Below are 17,095 nucleotides of genomic sequence, written 5' to 3' on the forward strand. Positions count from 1 at the left end.
GACGTTCTCCGTAAGCGCCCAAATGCAAATGTCGGCCAGTCCCACGCAGGTGATTGGCCAGGCCAGGGTGTGACTACTTGGACAACCGCACCGGCGTCGGCTCATCCGCTTCATTGGTTCTTGCCTACGCGCCGCTGCCAATGGCTTCAGGGGTCAGAGTCAATCGGGGAAGGGGCAACGCGTGGTGGGCGGGACAGCAAGAACGCTCCTTGCTGATGGATGACTGGAGGAGGTAGGAGCGATGGAGATGGACGGACCGGCCGAACGAAGAATGGAAGGCACCGACCGCAAACAGCAAACAGCAAACAGGTTACAATTTGTCGGCGAGCGAATGAGATGAAGTACCAAATGTGCGTACTTCTCCGCCCAACACTTCATGCTCATACTCACTCGTCTGCAGGACTTCGGAGCATATTTCGATTGTCACTGACGTGCTGGTGCATGGTTCAAGGTGGTAGAGGCCGCGGGCGGCGGCAGCACGTGAATACGGCCTGCAAATATGTGACGAGTGAAGAGGAGGAGGAGGAGGACGACGACGACGCTGTTTCGACCTCATTTCATGCGTCATCTTGCTTGCATTCCCGCTTTTATCTTTCATGTTGGTGAAGACGCGAGCGCGCCGTTCAAGCAGCCACCATGTACTCCGTACTCCGTACGTGTTTAGATGTATGTATCGTTCTTGAATGAGTTCTCAGTCAGAACCACATCCGTCATGCTGGTATTAATAATGCCGCCCCGCCTCGGGCGTCTAGCATTTCAGAGGTGCCGTCTCTCGTCCTGTCCTGTCTCATCTCATCTCATCTCACCGTATGCCGCCCCATCCCATCCGATCCTACTGTACAGACTCTGGTACGGACTGTACGCGTACTCCGTACAGCATTTGCGCCCAAAGTTCCCACCCCCCTTCTGCTTTTCTACCCCCCTCCCCCTCGCGGCGCTTCCCAGCATGTGCAAACTGTTCCGTATTCCGGATCGTGACGCTATGCTTCGTCTGCATAGTTACATGTACTTGGATGTTGTTTTTGTACCGTTCGTTGTGGGAATCTGTCACGGATCAGCGGAAGCAGATACCGCTGCGCGTCATGTCGAGGCAACGTTGCTTCAGGCTTCGAAACCATTATGCCCCCTTCACCTGCTTCACCTTGTTCACCATTTCCCCAAGATAAGCAGGTGAATAGGCAGGTGAAATCGGCGGAGGGGCAGCTTTGTGGTTTGGTCTCTGGACAGGGCACGTCCCCATTCCCGAGCGGTGAAGCTGTCGGCAAGCGAAGCGTGCAGGTAGCGCTGTCAAGGCCAGGAAGATGACAGCGGCAGACGGCGAGCCTGGTGACTCACCCCAACGTCAAATAGGACGTAACTGTATGCTGATTTCTGAATGCTCCACCGTCCGTCCTTGTGCTTGTGACACGGTATCCGCGGCTGGCGATGGGCGGATATTCCGTGATATGTAGCAAGCAGCCACGAGTTGTTAGACGGTGACCCTAAATACGTGCGCATACACCTGCATACACGCATACTTGTACGTGCATATCTGGATAGATACATGCGTACATACATACGCGCTGTTAATAATGTGTGCAATACATAGACAGTGTATGTAGAGGCAGTGTGAGCTTTGAAACACTGTCCTGCCTGATGCTGGCTTCGTCGCTCTGATTCGTTCGTACAATCGTCATCATAATCATCATACCCTCCTCTTCCTTCCCATCCATCATTTGTCCACTCTTCTCTTCGAAGCGCCGTCGGTCCCTGTCCCTCCAAGAATGCCTCTCGTAGCGATGCTGCTTCTCGATCTGCGTCCCCGCCTTCCCCCCTCTCGGCGCGGCCCGCGATGCTCCCATCCAAGGCAAACAGAGCATCAATCACGCCGCCACCGCCCGCTAGTCCACTTCTCGTACTTCCTTGGCCACGGCGTTGCATAACGCTACCTTGACCCCGGCGCCCGTGAGTACGTGAATCCACAGCCTCTGCGTGTCGCTCAGCCGGTCGTTGGCGCTCTTGACCTCGGCGAACATGACCTCGCCGCCGCGGCCGGACACGCGCCAGAGCAGCAGGTCCGGTACCCCTCCCCCCCGGTGCTTGTATTCCTGCGCCATGACCCTGCAGATGGCCGCCAGCGCGCTCCCTTCGAAGCACCGCACCAGCTCGGCGATGTCTTCCACGTCAAAGTCCCAGTCGAGGCCGACTACCGCCGTCCGCCTCGAGTGCTCCTTCTCCCAGACGTTGCGTACGAGCCGCTCGGCCGAGCCGTTGGCAATCTCCACGAGCCGGTGGTTGATCTCCGATGCCCTCGCGGGGAAGAAGGCATCCGTGTGCAGGTCCAGCGGGCACGTCTGGTACGCCGTCTGGAACACGTTCGGGATGTAGAGGAACAGGATGTCGTAGAAGAGATAGGCAAAGACCGTACGGATTACACCCCCCTCGGCGTGATATCCCTTCCAGCCTTCGGATCGAAAGTGGCTCAGACACATCTCTTCGACGCTGCACTCGCCCTCGGAGCCAAGCTTGTCGAGCCACACGGTTTTGGTGCTGACGCCGAGAGCGCCCGGCTTGGGGACCAACTCCCGCTTCAGCTGGATGCCTTCGACCGTAATTTCGACCGGCCGAGCTAGACGGACGTGACCAAAGTCGTGCTGGAGCCGCCGGGGGATCCGCAGCTTCCTCTCCAGCTTCACCAATCGCTTCTGGAGGTCGTAGTGGTGGATTAGGTGGCAGTCCGGGTCTTGAAGGCCAGCTTCGCACGTCGACACCGCCGCTCTTCTCCAGCGCTTCTTCAGAAGCTCGACGTCCATGGAAGCCGCCTCTTCGTCGAGGCTAGCCATGTAGTGTTCTTCCAGAAGTGCCTTGCGTTGATACCAGCCGCCTCGTCGGCTGATGTGGAAAAGCTTCTGGTCCAGCAGCTTGCTGAGCAAGCGGTACTCCTCCAGATGCGCTTTTCGTCGTCCAAAAACATACATGGCCTTCAGCATGATGCGCGTGTACGAGTGCGCTGGGTTGAACCGCCTCAGATACGCGCCCTCGCCCGCTTCGTACACCGTCCGCTCCTTCTCATTCTCCTCCAACACGTGCATCTGCCACCGCGGATACACCTTTTCATGAACTTCCACAATCCGTTGCAAGTCGGCTTCGCTCGGCGGCCCGTTGGACTCCAGTATAGCATCCACTTCGGCCTCCAACCGGATCGCAGCCTCGAACTCGAGCACGTGCGTGCGGCATGCAAAAATGTTCGACGTGCGGCAGACAATGTACTCGGGAAAGTTCCTTCGAGCGATTCTCGACAAAATAATTGTCGTGAGCGACTTTTCTGTCCATTCGGTTGACCTGTAGAAGATCAAATGCACGCGCTCGAAGAGATGAAATGTTGATGGCGACAGCCGTATGCACGGTCCGAGAACTTCGAGCATCTTCTTCAGAAAGTGCTGTTCTCGACTTGAGTCCTCTCTCCTCATAATGGATGGCAGGCCTTTCGACGCTTCGGTCCCATTCTCATCGTCATCGCGACTGTTTTGTCTGCCAAGCCCGAGCACCGTCAACCCCGTTTGCTGCTGGCTCGTGCGACAGAGGCCCTTGATCAGTTCGGATTTGTTCCGCCCCTGTATCTTGGCCTCCTTTCCAAAAGCTTTGAGCTCGTCGAGATAGAGCAATGCAGCTGCCTCTTTAAGGGTGGATATATGATCGTCGGATGCGTCGGCGAAAGTAAACCTCTCCGGAAGCCGGGACTCGTCCAGGTGGAGTCCCGGGGTGACGTCTACTTCAGTATCAGGTGTGCTTGACACCGGGAGCTGCCTTACTTCTTGAAGCGACCTGACCGCCGCTTCCGGATCCGAAACATCGGCATAATATCCGAGCCGGCTACACCGATGCCACGCCGCAGTCTTTCGTAAAAAGAGCCTGACGTAACTACGCCCTCGTAAGCGACAGGTACTCGATTTCGCGCCGGGTGAAGCCTTACAGATATTGTGTCTCGTAGTTCAATTGCTTCCACCGCCGGAACACTTCCGTTTCTCTGTCGTCAAAAAGGTGCGCCTCCTCTTCCAGCACGGTGTCCAACGCGAGATTGAAGGCGTCGACGTAGATGGAGCTTCTTCCTTTGACCCACAACGGCGCTTTCCTGTCTGTGATTGCGCCCTCATCCCCGACAGCATTCTTTTGGGAGGATTTTAAGCTTTCCATTTCATATTCTGCAATCGCCTTGTCATCCGTTTGTGTGGGGGGTAGAACGTTCTCCACCTCCGTGGTTCCATCGATTCGCTGCTCGAAATCGTCATCGTCGACGCCTTCATCACTCCCCCTTCTCCTCGGCGGACACCCATCCGACGAAGATTCATCCGACCTTTCGAGTGGCGAGTTTTGGCCACTTGATTCGTCCCGTTTCAGTCTCTTTGCTGGCCGTCCTTTGGTAAGCTCGTCGGTGAATGTCGACGTTGACACTGGGTCGTCAGGCTCAGCACGCAGCAGCATGCTTTCGACAAAGACGTCCATCTGCCACAACGGACCCCTTGAAATATTATGGTCGCTTTGCCAAACGACGTCGAGAAGGCCATTCTTGGCACGCGAGACGCGTGGAGTCGATGTAAGAACGGGGCACGGAACATGAAAGTTGGACACGAAGTCAGCTGACCGGTTTTCACTCTTAGTGTCATGAAAGTAAGTACTGTACGTAGTTGGAATTAATACGGAGTATTAATAATTATGTACTGTATTACTCCGTAGTCAAAACGGAGTACAGAGAGCAGCACTAAGTACAGAGTACATGTAGTACGGAGTACTTACTTTAAGTACAAGTCCAATAGCGCAGGACTGGGACACAAGACCCACCCCCATTTCATGTCAAACCGTGAGATTCGCGAAGCTTGAATTTACCAGCATTGAACCGACGCCTCTGCAACACTAGCAACAATTACCAGTGCCGTCAAACGTCCTGCGCGGCAAACAAAACTTAACCCATCCCCAATTCCTCCCAAGAAAAGGCAAAGATGGCAGATGAGACCCCCAAGCTAGAGCAGATACCGATATCGTCGGAGACTATTGCAAGCGACGATGCGTCCGCCACAAACTCTCCAAAGAAGCAGCCGCAACCCTCGGGCTCGCAAGCCTCCCCTGGTCAAGACCTCGTCATGTCAGACGCTCCCATTGATCATGCCGCGGTGGGTTTTCAGCTCTTGTTTACTCAAGGCTCGTTTCGCCTTGCATGTCTCGTTCATCAATTTAATCTTTCGCCACCAGTCACCTGTCCCGGCAGCATTTGCTCCCAGCCCTGCGCCAGTCCGAAATGGAACTCCGGCCCACGGTTCGCGATCTGCCTCTGTCCACCCAGATGCTGGACTCACCATGCCCTCGGAATCTGTGCCGAATGGCGATCCAACGCGACGATATTTAAACACGAAAGTGACCGGCGTTTTGCTCGACGGCATGAAGCTACTGGCCAAGGAGCAGTCCGTACCCCGTCCACCATGGCGAAGCGTGTTATCGTTGACCGAATGCCGCAGACCAAACGATCCGCTACGAGTCCTAGGTGAATACCTACTTCAACGTTCCAAGGAGTTGGACGAATCGAGCTAGAAACATACGTATGGGTGATCATGACGGGTTTGCGGGTAGCATAAGCAGGCGTTCAAGGTTGAACAAGGTTGACGAGCGTATCGAACAGATACTGCGAACGAGGCCAAAGTATCTCACATAGTCATTGAATCGTAGTCAATTGCTTTCATTTGAAGCATTTCGACTATCTCTCGTCCGTCCAGACACGGGAAAAGGCATCCATGGCTCTCTAAATGCAGGTTTTCCATAAATACCCCCAACTCCGAGACCGAACGTCCATCAGGCACACGTGAGCCGATTTGAACGTTCTCCCTTATGCGACAATGGTGCTGGCGGTGGCGGACTCGTACTTCCAGGTGGGGGGCAGGACACCGACGGTCTTGTAGTAGCGGGCAAGACGGTGGATTCGCGACTCGATGAGAATGAGACGGAACTTGGAGTCCTTGTCCTTGCGGTTGCGCTCAAGGTGCTTGCGGACGGCAACGGCCTAAATTGGTGTGTTAGCCAAACCAACCATGATGATGCAGGCGATGGGATGCCGCCATCTCGACATCGACTGGCCGTACCTTCTTGATCAACATGTAGAGGTCCTCAGGGAGCTCGGGGGCAAGGCCTGTCAAATCTCTCTGTCAGTCTAAACCGTACAGAGGCATTGGAGACAAGTCTCCGTATAGATGTATATCCTCCAACACATCCCACTCTCATCTTCAGGGAACCGTACCAGCCGACTTCAGGATTCGCAGGATTCGGTTGCCTAACGTCATGTCAGTCATGTGCCCCAATCTCTTCACCTGACATTTCATCATGTATTCATTTGGAAACCGTACCGGTGACGATCTTGACCTGAGCAATACCGTGCGAGTCTCGCAGGATAACACCAATCTGCGAAGGGGTGGCGCCCTTTCGGGCAAGCTTGGCGATCTGCTCAACGACCTGCTCGGGGGTCGTCTTCAGCCACGCGGGCGCAGCGCGCGAGTAGGGAAGCGCGGAGGCGGAAATGCCCTTTCCTTTGCTGTGAAGTCTGCCCATCTTGTCGGTGTTGTCGTGGTACGGAGGATGAGAGGGAAACCAGGAAGTTCGTCGAATGTACCAGCCAAGTCCCCGTCCGAGAATGTGTGGAGAATGAAATTTTCGCTTAGTTAGGGCATGGAGGCGGTGGGGGTGACTTCGACGCAGCGGCCCGCAAAGAATTTTGGAGGTCACGTGCTCATCGCTCACTCGCACAGACCCGCTCGGAAAGTTCTTAAAGCGGCGCGAAGCCACAAGTTCCATGTTCCTACGTACTGCAACGCAGAGGCATAGTACGAGTTCTGCGAAAGACTGCCGACCTGCTTGTTCAGTCGCGGCTATGAAACAGTACTGACTTGAGTGGTAAGTCAATCAATTCCTTTTCATGACATCAATCCCCTTCCTGGATGCACCTACCATGATGATACTATAACTTTACTTTTTCTGGTACCTCTTATGTTAGAGCTTTCGGGCTCGATGAATAAAACGGACTTCTGATATCCCCTCCAATCGATCCTTGTTTCGTCCATTGCCGTTTATCCATATGCATGCACGTTTCAGCAGGCTAACACGGTGAAGAACGAATAGATAGTTGCGATGAACTTGGGCGAATTTATATTTCAAATTGTAGTCGCATGACTAAAGATATGCGTTCCCAACCTGACCGTGCCACGACGTGTTGGTAGTGACGTGACAGTGCTCGGATTGGCTCGCGGCTTGACGCTTTCTGTTTTACATTTCGTGTGAAGACTTTGGGATCGAAATGAGCCCTCGCGGTTTCCCATCGTTCCATAACCGTTCCATAACCAAGCTGCCATGGCATTCCTAATTAGGTGTCACAACCGCCCAAAACCTTGAACAAGCGTCGCCCTTCACCAAGCGCCGACATCAAAGTTCTCCTGTGGCAAGCAGTCAGCCTACATACTGGAGGAATACGCGGAAATCGAATTTTATCGGAGCTCACCTCGGGGAAGAATGTAGTGACAACGGTTCTGTCCGCAAATTTTCGTCCAGCGAGGGCATTCAGCGCCTTGTTGGTAGATTCTGCGGATTCGAACTTGACAAATATTTTGCCAACGCCGGCAGATTGTCGACTTCCACCTGAAGGACGGGGGACCTTGAGATCGAGAATGGTTCCAAATTTAGCACATTCCCCTCGAACATCGTCGCAAATTTCTATCAAGATTCGGCGTCAGTCATCGTCAGTGATTGACAACGGGATATTATCATCAAGATACCTTCATAATCGTCATTGTCCAGGAGCTCCTCTGCCGTGACCATGTTGAGGAGTTGAAGAACACGGCTTCTCTGGGGTTCCGCCGAGGATTGTGATGCCAGACCACTGATAGCGGTGATGCCGATATCAAAGTTGGCCACTTGAGTCGAACCAGAACTAGCCTTGGCCACCTTCAACCTTCTTCCGCCGACATCCATGCCGTTCAAAGTGCTGAGCGCCGGCTCGTTTGCCGTTCCAGGTTCAAGAAACTCGGCAAAGGCAATTCCCTTAATGATGTCAGTCACGCAGCCTTGCAAGGAAATAGCAAGCTCGGGGGAGGGGGGGGCCTCACACTGGATTCCTCGCTGCCCCGGTCCCTGACGAGAACAAAGGCTTTGAGTTTTCCAAATGCAGCAAGCAGCTCAATGACTTGCTCCTCTGTCAGGAAGGGAGGAATGTTGGTGACGCTCAGCTTGTGCAGCGTGTCGGGGACGAAATTGGAGACAACGTTAGGGTCATGGGGAATGATTTCGTCGGGTACGGCGGCCATGACGTAGTCGTTGGGTCGCTTTATGACGAGGCCAGCCGTATCTGGATTGGAGCCGTTGGCGGCGTCGTCGGCGTCCATAATTGTGCCATCAAAAGCGAGTGCGACGGTGGCATCAAGCGCCTCCTTGAATTCGAGGACGGCAAATGAGCGATCGGTTGAGAAATGGCACAGGACGCAAGGGTCGCGCGTCTCGATGACGTTGAGTCCGTTCAGCTGAAGGTTGAAGAAAGAGATCAAATCATCCTCCGTAACCGCCTGGCTGAAGTTGGAGACAATAAGACGCTTCGACTGCCGAGAGTTGCTTGCCTTCAAGCCAGCGCTCGTCACCTGGTTGCCTGGCTGACTCATCATAGCCTGCAGTTTGGACGGGTCCATGGGTTGCTGGCGTGGTGCACCGGGAAGGGGGAACATGCCAGAGAGCTTGGCCTGTTCGGCCGTCACAAGGTCATAACCTGGTGGCTTGATGTCCCACTGGGTCAAACGTCTCTTGCGATCCAGGACGGAGACGATGTCCGTCAAATCTGGCGTGGGCTCTCGCTTGGCAGGAGGAGTTGGGCTCCGCCGGGGTTCGGGCCTGCCAAAGCCACCGTCGTCTCGCCGATCTCTCCCGCCGCGTCGGCGGTCGTCGTACGGATCTCGCTCCATTCTGCTTGGCCTCTCTTCATCGTCACGCCGTGGGTCGCGGCGGCTCGCACCTCGGTCGCGGTCCCACTCACGATCACCTCGACGATCGCGAGGACCACCTCCGCCATAACGGTCTTCCCGTTCACGGTCTCGATGGCTTCGGCTAGAGGAGTATGCATCGGCATCTCCACCCATTCGACGGGTTCCACGGTGATCTGGAGATCTAGAGCGTCTTCTTTCGCGGATTACGTCACGAGGTCTCTCGCGGTTTCGGTCGCGGTCGCGGTCACGGTCGCGATCACGATGGCGCTCGCGGTCATGATGATCACGCTCCTGCTCGCGATTGCGATCGCGGTCCCGGTCCATATGACGATCACGGCGCTCGTCACGATCCCCTCTAGGCTTCAAAATTGTTAGGCGATAAGAGACCTGGAATCGGAATGGAGTTGACGAACAGGATAGTCCCGACCTCTGCGCCCGTCTTCAAGAGAATGGAAGGTTAGCGTTGAAAAGCTGGCAAAGACAAGGCAGTAGTACCTCGAGACGAGTAGCTGTCGCCGTTCATGATCCACGATGTTGTGCCGCGATGTAAAGTATTCAGCCAGATGCAACAGGGTGGTGGAAGCAAAGAGCGTTATTGCGGAGGCGGCCAATGCAGATGATGCAGTCGTATGGAAGTCTCACGCAGCTGGTTGACGAGGCTGGAGCTTTTTGCAACTGATTGGGCTAGTCGTTTTACGGATTAGTCCACAATCAGACGTCCTGGGTGAATGTTGGAAGAAAGTCGTTGGTAATATGCGTGCTAAGTACGGAGTACTTGTACAGTACTTGGACTCCGTATGCACTTGTACATGTACTTAATATTTACTTGTATGTACTCCTCAGTTGTACAGTAAGTAATATACCAGTGGGTTCGACATACGTGTACGGAGTCCAAGTACAACTACACCTACTCCGGACTAACCCTTACACGTACAACGTACGCTTCAAGTATTATTATTTCGTACTAGGTAGTTTTTAGCGGGCATTACAAGAGCACTTATGCCTGTAACGCATCTGCTGAGTACTGTACAGATGTACTGTAAGTACTGCAGGTGTATGTGTCCAGAGAGTACGGAGTAGGAGTACGAGTAAGTAGGCGTACTTGTACTCCGTACATGTACACCTACTGGAAATAAGTAGTTGACATCCCTGTAACTATGTGTACTTAGTTATACTTCGTACAGAGTACCTACTCCAATGATGTGCAACTACAACTACTTGTAGACCAAGGCAGGCACAAGTAATACACCTTAGTAGGCAGAGTAAGTAAGGAGTACGGAGTCCCAAGTATTATTATCCAAGTACTTGTTATGGCAAGTATGTGGGGGATGCAGATCGCGAGGTCTGTACAACTACTACGTAAGTACTAAGTAAGTATTGTACGGACAAATATTACCAAATTCTTTCGACTTAGTCTCTCCATTTTTGTCCATGAACTTGGTGCAGCCTACAAGTAATATGTACCTTAAGTTAACTTACAAGTACGGAGTACTTATACATATAGATACAATACTTACAGTACAGTCCTGGTGCACTCCCTGCGCTTCATGCTGTAAGTACAGTAAAAATTGGAAAAAATACATCCAGAATACAAGTACGGAGTACTCCGAACATGCTTGTGCAGTACTAGGTAGGTACCACTATTGGCCAGGTGAGCTGGACTCAAGAGACACTACTGTAGTACTAGTATGGAACGGCACTGAGTAGTACTCCGTACTGACGGAGTAGATGTACTTACTAACGGTGCCAGCAAGTACACTTACTGTACTCCGTACATGTACAGTACTTCGTGCTCCGTACATGTACTCCGTACTCCGTACAGTATGATGTATTACTTAAGTACAGTAAGTTCATTGGTATTAGTGCCTTGACACTTGGGCTGCAGGGATCTCAACCTCCGTGGTGGGAATCGCGGATCTGGCACAGCGATTTCCACATGCCTCTTCGTTCACTCATTGCAATCGAAATCTGCGATGGGCGATCTTTGAGCAGTTGTCAGGCTGTGCTGATTTCCTTCTCTCACCGATCCATGCTATTATGGCTGTGAATAGGATACCTGAATGGCGCAAGCTGCCTGTGAGCCTTTCGGAGCTGTGTATCGATACAACCCTCCGATGTGGCCAGTCGTTTAGGTGGCGAAAGATCAACGATGAATGGTACGGGCTCCTCATGTACTGACTGGAGTACGACCTATTGATTTAGTTCAGGACGTGTACCATGCGTGGCCGCATCATATCGCTGAGGCAGGATCCTCTCTGCCTGCACTACCGAACTACCTGGCCTGACCACCAGCCCAAAGCTCGTAACCTTCCTCATTTGAACGGTTCGGCAAGCCCGAGTGTGGACGACACGGAAGATATGCTTCGACGCTATTTCAGCCTGAATCTGGATCTCGTTTCCATGTATAAGCAATGGTCAGATGCCGATGCCAACTTCCGCAAGAAAGCGCCAGGCTTCACAGGTGTACGTATCCTTAGCCAGGATGCCTGGGAAGCACTGGTCTGCTTCATCTGTAGCAGTAACAATAATATCGGCCGTATATCTCAAATGGTGAGCGAACAAATACTCGCTGAAGTAAGGAATGGCAATGGCTCACTCACAGGCATCAGGTTCATAAACTCTGCGAACACTACGGATCCTTCCTCGGCAAGGTCGCAAACAACGCAATGCATGATTTCCCCACCCCAGACGCCCTTACAGGGAATCAAGTTGAGTCTCATTTGAGAGAGCTTGGCTTCGGATATCGAGCCAAGTACATCGCAGAGACGGCGCGCCTCGTTGCGCACGAAAAGCCGGCTCAGTGGTTGGAGTCGCTGCGAAATCCCGAGCATGAGGGCCTGCTAGACTGGAAGGGGCCAGAACCCCTCAAGGTTACCTACAAGGAAGCTCACAACGAGCTGCTGTCGCTGGCCGGTGTCGGTCCAAAGGTCGCAGACTGTGTGTGCCTCATGGGTTTGGGTTGGGGCGAGTCTGTGCCGGTTGACACCCATGTTTGGCAGATCGCTCAGAGAGATTACAAGTTTGGAAAGACGAAAACTAAGACATTCAACAAGGTCATGTACGATGCTGTCGGTGACCACTTTAGAGATATATGGGGGAAACATGCCGGCTGGGCACATTCTGTCCTCTTCACCGCCGACCTGCGAGAGTTTGCTGCTCCAAAGGTGAAGAAGGAGGAGGCTTTGTCTGCGGAGGAAGTGGAGGGCCCAGCATCCAAGGCAGAGACGCCACGCCGCAGGAAAAGGGGTGCGACAGTAGAAGCGGAGGCGATTGCTACGATCAAGGTGGAGTCCTCTAGAGCTGGAGTGATGCTGGAGGCTGAAAAGACGATCAAGCGGAGGAGAACACGGGGGCGACCTTAGCGAAGTTCAACACAAGGAATGAAGTTCTGCATGTGTGACCAAAATGGTGATGGTGTTTTGTCCGAGCCCTTGACGCGTACTCTATCATGTGGTGGGCGGAGGGCAATTTTGACACCTGTTCTTGAGCAAGCAGCTGCGACACACCATGGGGAGTCCTCTTACAAGTGATAACTAAAAGCAAATGGCAAAGGCAAAGATTGAATCAAGGGTTGAATATGGCGTGGCTGTCGTTTAGCCTATTATGATAAATCATAGGCTGCTTGGTTTGCTGGTCAGGTCGGAGAAACTTCGGCTGCTGGCCGTCGCTCGCCCGAGACTTTTTGCCGTCTCTCACGACACCCACCAAGCGAGCTAAAGCTTTCCTTCTCCTAACAAACCACATTAACCTTCACAAGCTGCCTATCCATGTGCAACGGCATCACTGAGACCTCCCCTTGCAACTTGAAACCGGGATGAGCTTCGACAATTTCTGAGTCACAATGTCGGATGCGGATTTCAACGTCGTTATCAAGCGTCAGCAGGAACGCAATGCTGCCGCTTCTGGAAAGAAAGGCTCGCGCGCTCATGATGTGACGCAGCGCAGCGACTCGACGCGCCAGAACCTCACCGACAATGCCGACAGCGATCTCTACGAGAAAGATGAAGCCGAGAAATTTGCCGGTTATCACACCTCCCTGCCTATGGCCGATGAGGACGACGACGTGGCCGAGGACACCACGCGGCGACTAGTCGGCCAATATACTGCCTCTCGGGAGATGATTGACGAGTTCGCACGCGGCGACCATGTTGAGGAGGAGGATGTCCTTGCTGGAAAGGGCGAAAAGAGCGGCCGCATCATCGACCGCGAGACCGACTACCAGAAGCGACGGTTTGACCGTGTCCTGACGCCCACCAGGGCGGACCCTTTTGCCGCCAATCATCAAGATAGCGGCCCGGAGAGCGGTAACACCTACCGCGAGATCATGCAGAGTCAGGAACTTGATCGGGAAGAGGAGCGCATTCGGCGGGCTATCTTGGCAAAGAAGGATGGCGAGCATGATGCCGACGTCGAAATGCGGCCCGCTTTGCAGGGCCCAGACAAAGGGAGCGAAGAAGGCTCGACGGAGGTTGTGACGACAGAACGCAAACGCAAGCAGAGGTGGGATGTGTCGTCTACGCCGAGCGAGAGTCAAGCCGACGCAGGTCGCGGTGCAGCCGTGCCGTCTAAACGATCTAGATGGGACGAAACGCCATCTGCCGGCGTAGGTGCCGCAGAGACGCAGCGATCTCGGTGGGATCAAGCGCCATCTGCAACTCCAATGGCAAGCCAAGGCCTGGCAACTCCACTACCTGTGTCCAGCATTCCGGTTCTACCCCCGACCTTCGGAACGGACGTAGGGAGAAGCCTTGGCTTCATCAGCGATGAAGAACTGGACCTTCTGCTACCCGGAGAGGACCAAGGCTACAGGATCCTCGAGTTTCCACCTGGATTCGTTCAGATACGTGCCCCAAACCACAGAGTTGCGGCGCCACCTGTTCCGGCAACCGGATTCATGATGCAAGATCCCGAGCAAACTCGACTCGGTGGCCAGCCCATGTCCGCCGAAATCTCCGGCGTTGGCGATTTGCAGTTCCTCAAGCCTGAAGACATGAACTACTTTGGCAAGCTTAACGACGGTGCCGACGAGACCAGCATGAGTGTCGACGAACTGAAGGAGCGGAAAATCATGAAACTGTTGCTCAAGATCAAGAACGGAACCCCCCCAATGCGCAAGACGGCGCTGCGTCAGATCACTGACAACGCACGACAGTTTGGCGCCGGGCCATTGTTCGCCCAAATTTTGCCCTTGCTCATGGAGAAAACACTGGAGGAGCAAGAGCGGCATCTCCTCGTCAAAGTCATCGATCGCATTCTCTACAAGTTGGATGACTTGGTCCGGCCCTATGTGCACAAAATCCTCGTCGTCATCGAGCCGCTGCTCATCGATCAAGACTACTACGCGCGTGTAGAAGGCCGTGAAATTATTTCCAACGTTGCCAAGGCGGCGGGCCTTGCGACAATGATCAGCGTCATGCGGCCCGACATCGACAACGTGGATGATTACGTTCGAAACACCACAGCTAGAGCGTTTGCTGTGGTGGCATCCGCCCTTTCTATCCCTGCTCTTTTGCCGTTCTTGAGAGCTGTCTGCGGCAGCAAAAAGTCATGGCATGCTCGTCATACGGGAGTCAAGATTGTTCAGCAGATTGCCATCCTCATGGGTTGCGCCGTTCTGCCGCATCTCAAAGGCTTGGTTGAATGCATCTCACCGAACCTCAATGATGACCAAACAAAGGTTAGAACGGTGACGAGTCTCGCCATCGCCGCGCTCGCCGAAGCGTCGAACCCGTACGGCATTGAAAGCTTCGATGAAATATTGAACCCTCTGTGGACGGGAGCGCGCAAGCAACGCGGCAAGGGGCTTGCAGGCTTCCTCAAGGCTGTAGGATACATCATTCCCCTGATGGACGAGGAATACGCCAATTATTACACGACGCAGATCATGGAAATTCTCTTGCGAGAGTTTTCGTCGCCCGATGAAGAGATGAAGAAGGTTGTCCTCAAGGTCGTGTCGCAATGTGCGGCGACGAAGGGCGTCAGCGCAAATTACCTGAAAGAGCACGTTCTGACGGACTTTTTCAAGAACTTTTGGGTGAGACGAATGGCACTCGACAAGCGCAACTACAAGCAGGTTGTCGAGACGACGGTCGATATCGGACAGAAGGTTGGCGTGAGCGAGATTCTTGAGAGGGTCGTCGACAATCTCAAGGACGAAAGCGAACCCTACCGTAAGATGACGGTGGAGACGATCGAGAAGATTGTGACGAGTCTCGGCGCAGCAGATATCGACGAGCGTTTGGAGGAAAGGCTCATTGACGGTGTCCTGTATGCCTTCCAGGAGCAGACGGTGGAGGAAATCGTCATTTTGAATGGCTTTGGCTCTGTGGTCAACGCTCTGGGCGATCGCTGCGCGCCTTTCTTGCCGCAGATTACAAGTACCATCCTGTGGCGGCTGAACAACAAGTCGCCCACGGTTCGACAACAGGCCGCCGACCTCATCTCCCGCATCGCAATGGTTATGAAGCAGTGCGGCGAGGATGAGCTCATGGGCAAGCTGGGCATCGTGCTCTACGAGTACTTGGGCGAGGAGTATCCAGAGGTTCTCGGATCCATCTTGGGCGCCCTCCGATCGATAGTGACAGTCGTGGGCATCGCCCAGATGCAGCCTCCGATCAGAGATCTGCTCCCTCGCCTCACCCCGATTCTCCGCAATCGTCACGAGAAGGTTCAAGAGAACACGATCGACCTCGTTGGGCGCATCGCAGACCGTGGCCCTGAGAGCGTCAATGCTCGGGAGTGGATGCGAATCTGTTTTGAGCTGCTCGACATGCTCAAGGCACACAAGAAGGGTATCAGGCGAGCCGCCAACAACACGTTTGGCTTCATCGCGAAGGCCATCGGTCCCCAGGATGTTCTGGCCACGCTCCTGAGCAACCTCAGAGTGCAGGAGCGTCAGTCCCGAGTCAACACCGCCGTCGCGATAGGAATCGTGGCCGAAACCTGCGCCCCTTTCACCGTTCTACCCGCGCTCATGAACGAGTACCGCGTGCCAGAACTCAATGTGCAGAATGGCGTCCTGAAGGCACTATCGTTCCTCTTTGAGTACATTGGCGAGATGGGCAAGGATTACGTCTATGCCGTCACGCCGCTTCTTGAAGATGCACTCATCGACCGAGACCAGGTGCATCGTCAGACGGCCGCTGCTGTCGTCAAGCATATCGCACTTGGAGTAGTTGGCCTCGGGTGCGAGGATGCCATGGTTCACCTCCTCAACCTTCTGTACCCCAACTTGTTCGAGACGAGTCCGCACGTCATTGACCGGATCATCGAAGCCATCGAAGCCATTCGCATGGCTGTTGGCCCAGGCCTGGTGCTCAATTACATATGGGCAGGCCTGTTTCATCCGGCGAGAAAGGTGCGCACGCCGTACTGGCGGCTGTACAACGATGCATACATCCAGGGCGCGGACTCAATGGTACCGTACTACCCAAACCTGGACGAAAATACGGTGGAGAGGACGGAACTAGCGATTATGCTGTAAGGCTCTCCCGCACGGCGGCCAAGGATTCTGCGAGCCACGAGCCTCTGCAATGGGATATCTATTGTTCCAATGTACCTGCCAACGGGAAGGAAACTGCGCAATTAATGCGGTGCGGCAGCTCTAAGGCATTCAGGTACGGCGTTGGCGATACAGGTAGCTTGGTCATCTTTTGTAGGACTTTTGTTATTACCACTTCGCGTTCACCCCATTTGCGATGATTGCCTATGTGTGTTTCGTGTGGTCTAAATGCCTGGGGGTTGCTGACTGCTGTATGGTTGCTCACTCAGCTGGAAGGGTTAGGTACATTGCTCATGTGTTGGCTCTGCTACTGGGAGCACAAGCGCATCAGGGCAGTTGTGAGGAGGTGAGGTGAGCATCCGACATGACCGTCCGCCCACTGCCGTGACCTGTGATGCGAGGTCGCTGAAATGCAAGTCTAGCGGCGTATTTGAATTTGCCCGAGACAAGCGTGCAAAGAAGCAAATGTGCCTGGCGTCGTGGCGCCCCCCTTGTCTTAACCGAACGGGAGATGGGCAAGATTTATCATATCCGGGAGAAGGTATGAACGGTCAGCAAGATACTTGCGAGTACATGCTCATGCGACCGCGAATCTCCCATTGACCAATCTCGT

General features: G+C 53.9%; 6 protein-coding genes across 6 annotated transcripts; 3 read left to right on the plus strand and 3 right to left on the minus strand.

Annotated features, from left to right (window-relative positions):
• Positions 1–1,880: 1,880 nt before the first annotated feature.
• Positions 1,881–4,482, minus strand: DCS_03852 (coiled-coil domain-containing protein MTMR15; the record flags this gene model as incomplete). Its single annotated transcript, XM_040801165.1, has 2 exons — positions 1,881–3,852; positions 3,953–4,482. 2 exons carry the CDS (start codon positions 4,480–4,482, stop codon positions 1,881–1,883), a joined length of 2,502 nt encoding a protein of 833 aa, XP_040656198.1.
• A 494-nt stretch (positions 4,483–4,976) lies between these two features.
• On the plus strand, positions 4,977–5,562 carry DCS_03853 (uncharacterized protein; the record flags this gene model as incomplete). Its single annotated transcript, XM_040801166.1, has 2 exons — positions 4,977–5,147; positions 5,227–5,562. 2 exons carry the CDS (start codon positions 4,977–4,979, stop codon positions 5,560–5,562), a joined length of 507 nt encoding a protein of 168 aa, XP_040656199.1.
• A 292-nt stretch (positions 5,563–5,854) lies between these two features.
• Positions 5,855–6,570, minus strand: DCS_03854 (putative ribosomal protein S13.e; the record flags this gene model as incomplete). Its single annotated transcript, XM_040801167.1, has 4 exons — positions 5,855–6,028; positions 6,108–6,154; positions 6,263–6,295; positions 6,369–6,570. The coding sequence occupies 4 exons, from the start codon at positions 6,568–6,570 to the stop codon at positions 5,855–5,857; spliced, it is 456 nt and encodes a 151-aa protein (XP_040656200.1).
• An 851-nt stretch (positions 6,571–7,421) lies between these two features.
• DCS_03855 (U2 snRNP auxilliary factor, large subunit, splicing factor) lies at positions 7,422–9,504 on the minus strand (the record flags this gene model as incomplete). The annotated part of the gene is made up of 6 exons (XM_040801168.1): positions 7,422–7,448; positions 7,514–7,725; positions 7,788–8,052; positions 8,118–9,336; positions 9,395–9,410; positions 9,477–9,504. The coding sequence occupies 6 exons, from the start codon at positions 9,502–9,504 to the stop codon at positions 7,422–7,424; spliced, it is 1,767 nt and encodes a 588-aa protein (XP_040656201.1).
• Positions 9,505–11,198: 1,694 nt separating this feature from the next.
• Positions 11,199–12,343, plus strand: DCS_03856 (8-oxoguanine DNA-glycosylase; the record flags this gene model as incomplete). The annotated part of the gene is made up of 2 exons (XM_040801169.1): positions 11,199–11,531; positions 11,591–12,343. 2 exons carry the CDS (start codon positions 11,199–11,201, stop codon positions 12,341–12,343), a joined length of 1,086 nt encoding a protein of 361 aa, XP_040656202.1.
• Positions 12,344–12,822: 479 nt separating this feature from the next.
• Positions 12,823–16,464, plus strand: DCS_03857 (U2 snRNP component prp10; the record flags this gene model as incomplete). The annotated part of the gene is made up of 1 exon (XM_040801170.1): positions 12,823–16,464. One exon carries the CDS (start codon positions 12,823–12,825, stop codon positions 16,462–16,464), a length of 3,642 nt encoding a protein of 1,213 aa, XP_040656203.1.
• Between the last annotated feature and the right edge of the window lie 631 nt (positions 16,465–17,095).

This window comes from Drechmeria coniospora, chromosome 02 (genome assembly GCF_001625195.1).
Source record: "Drechmeria coniospora strain ARSEF 6962 chromosome 02, whole genome shotgun sequence".
NCBI lineage: Eukaryota > Fungi > Ascomycota > Sordariomycetes > Hypocreales > Ophiocordycipitaceae > Drechmeria > Drechmeria coniospora.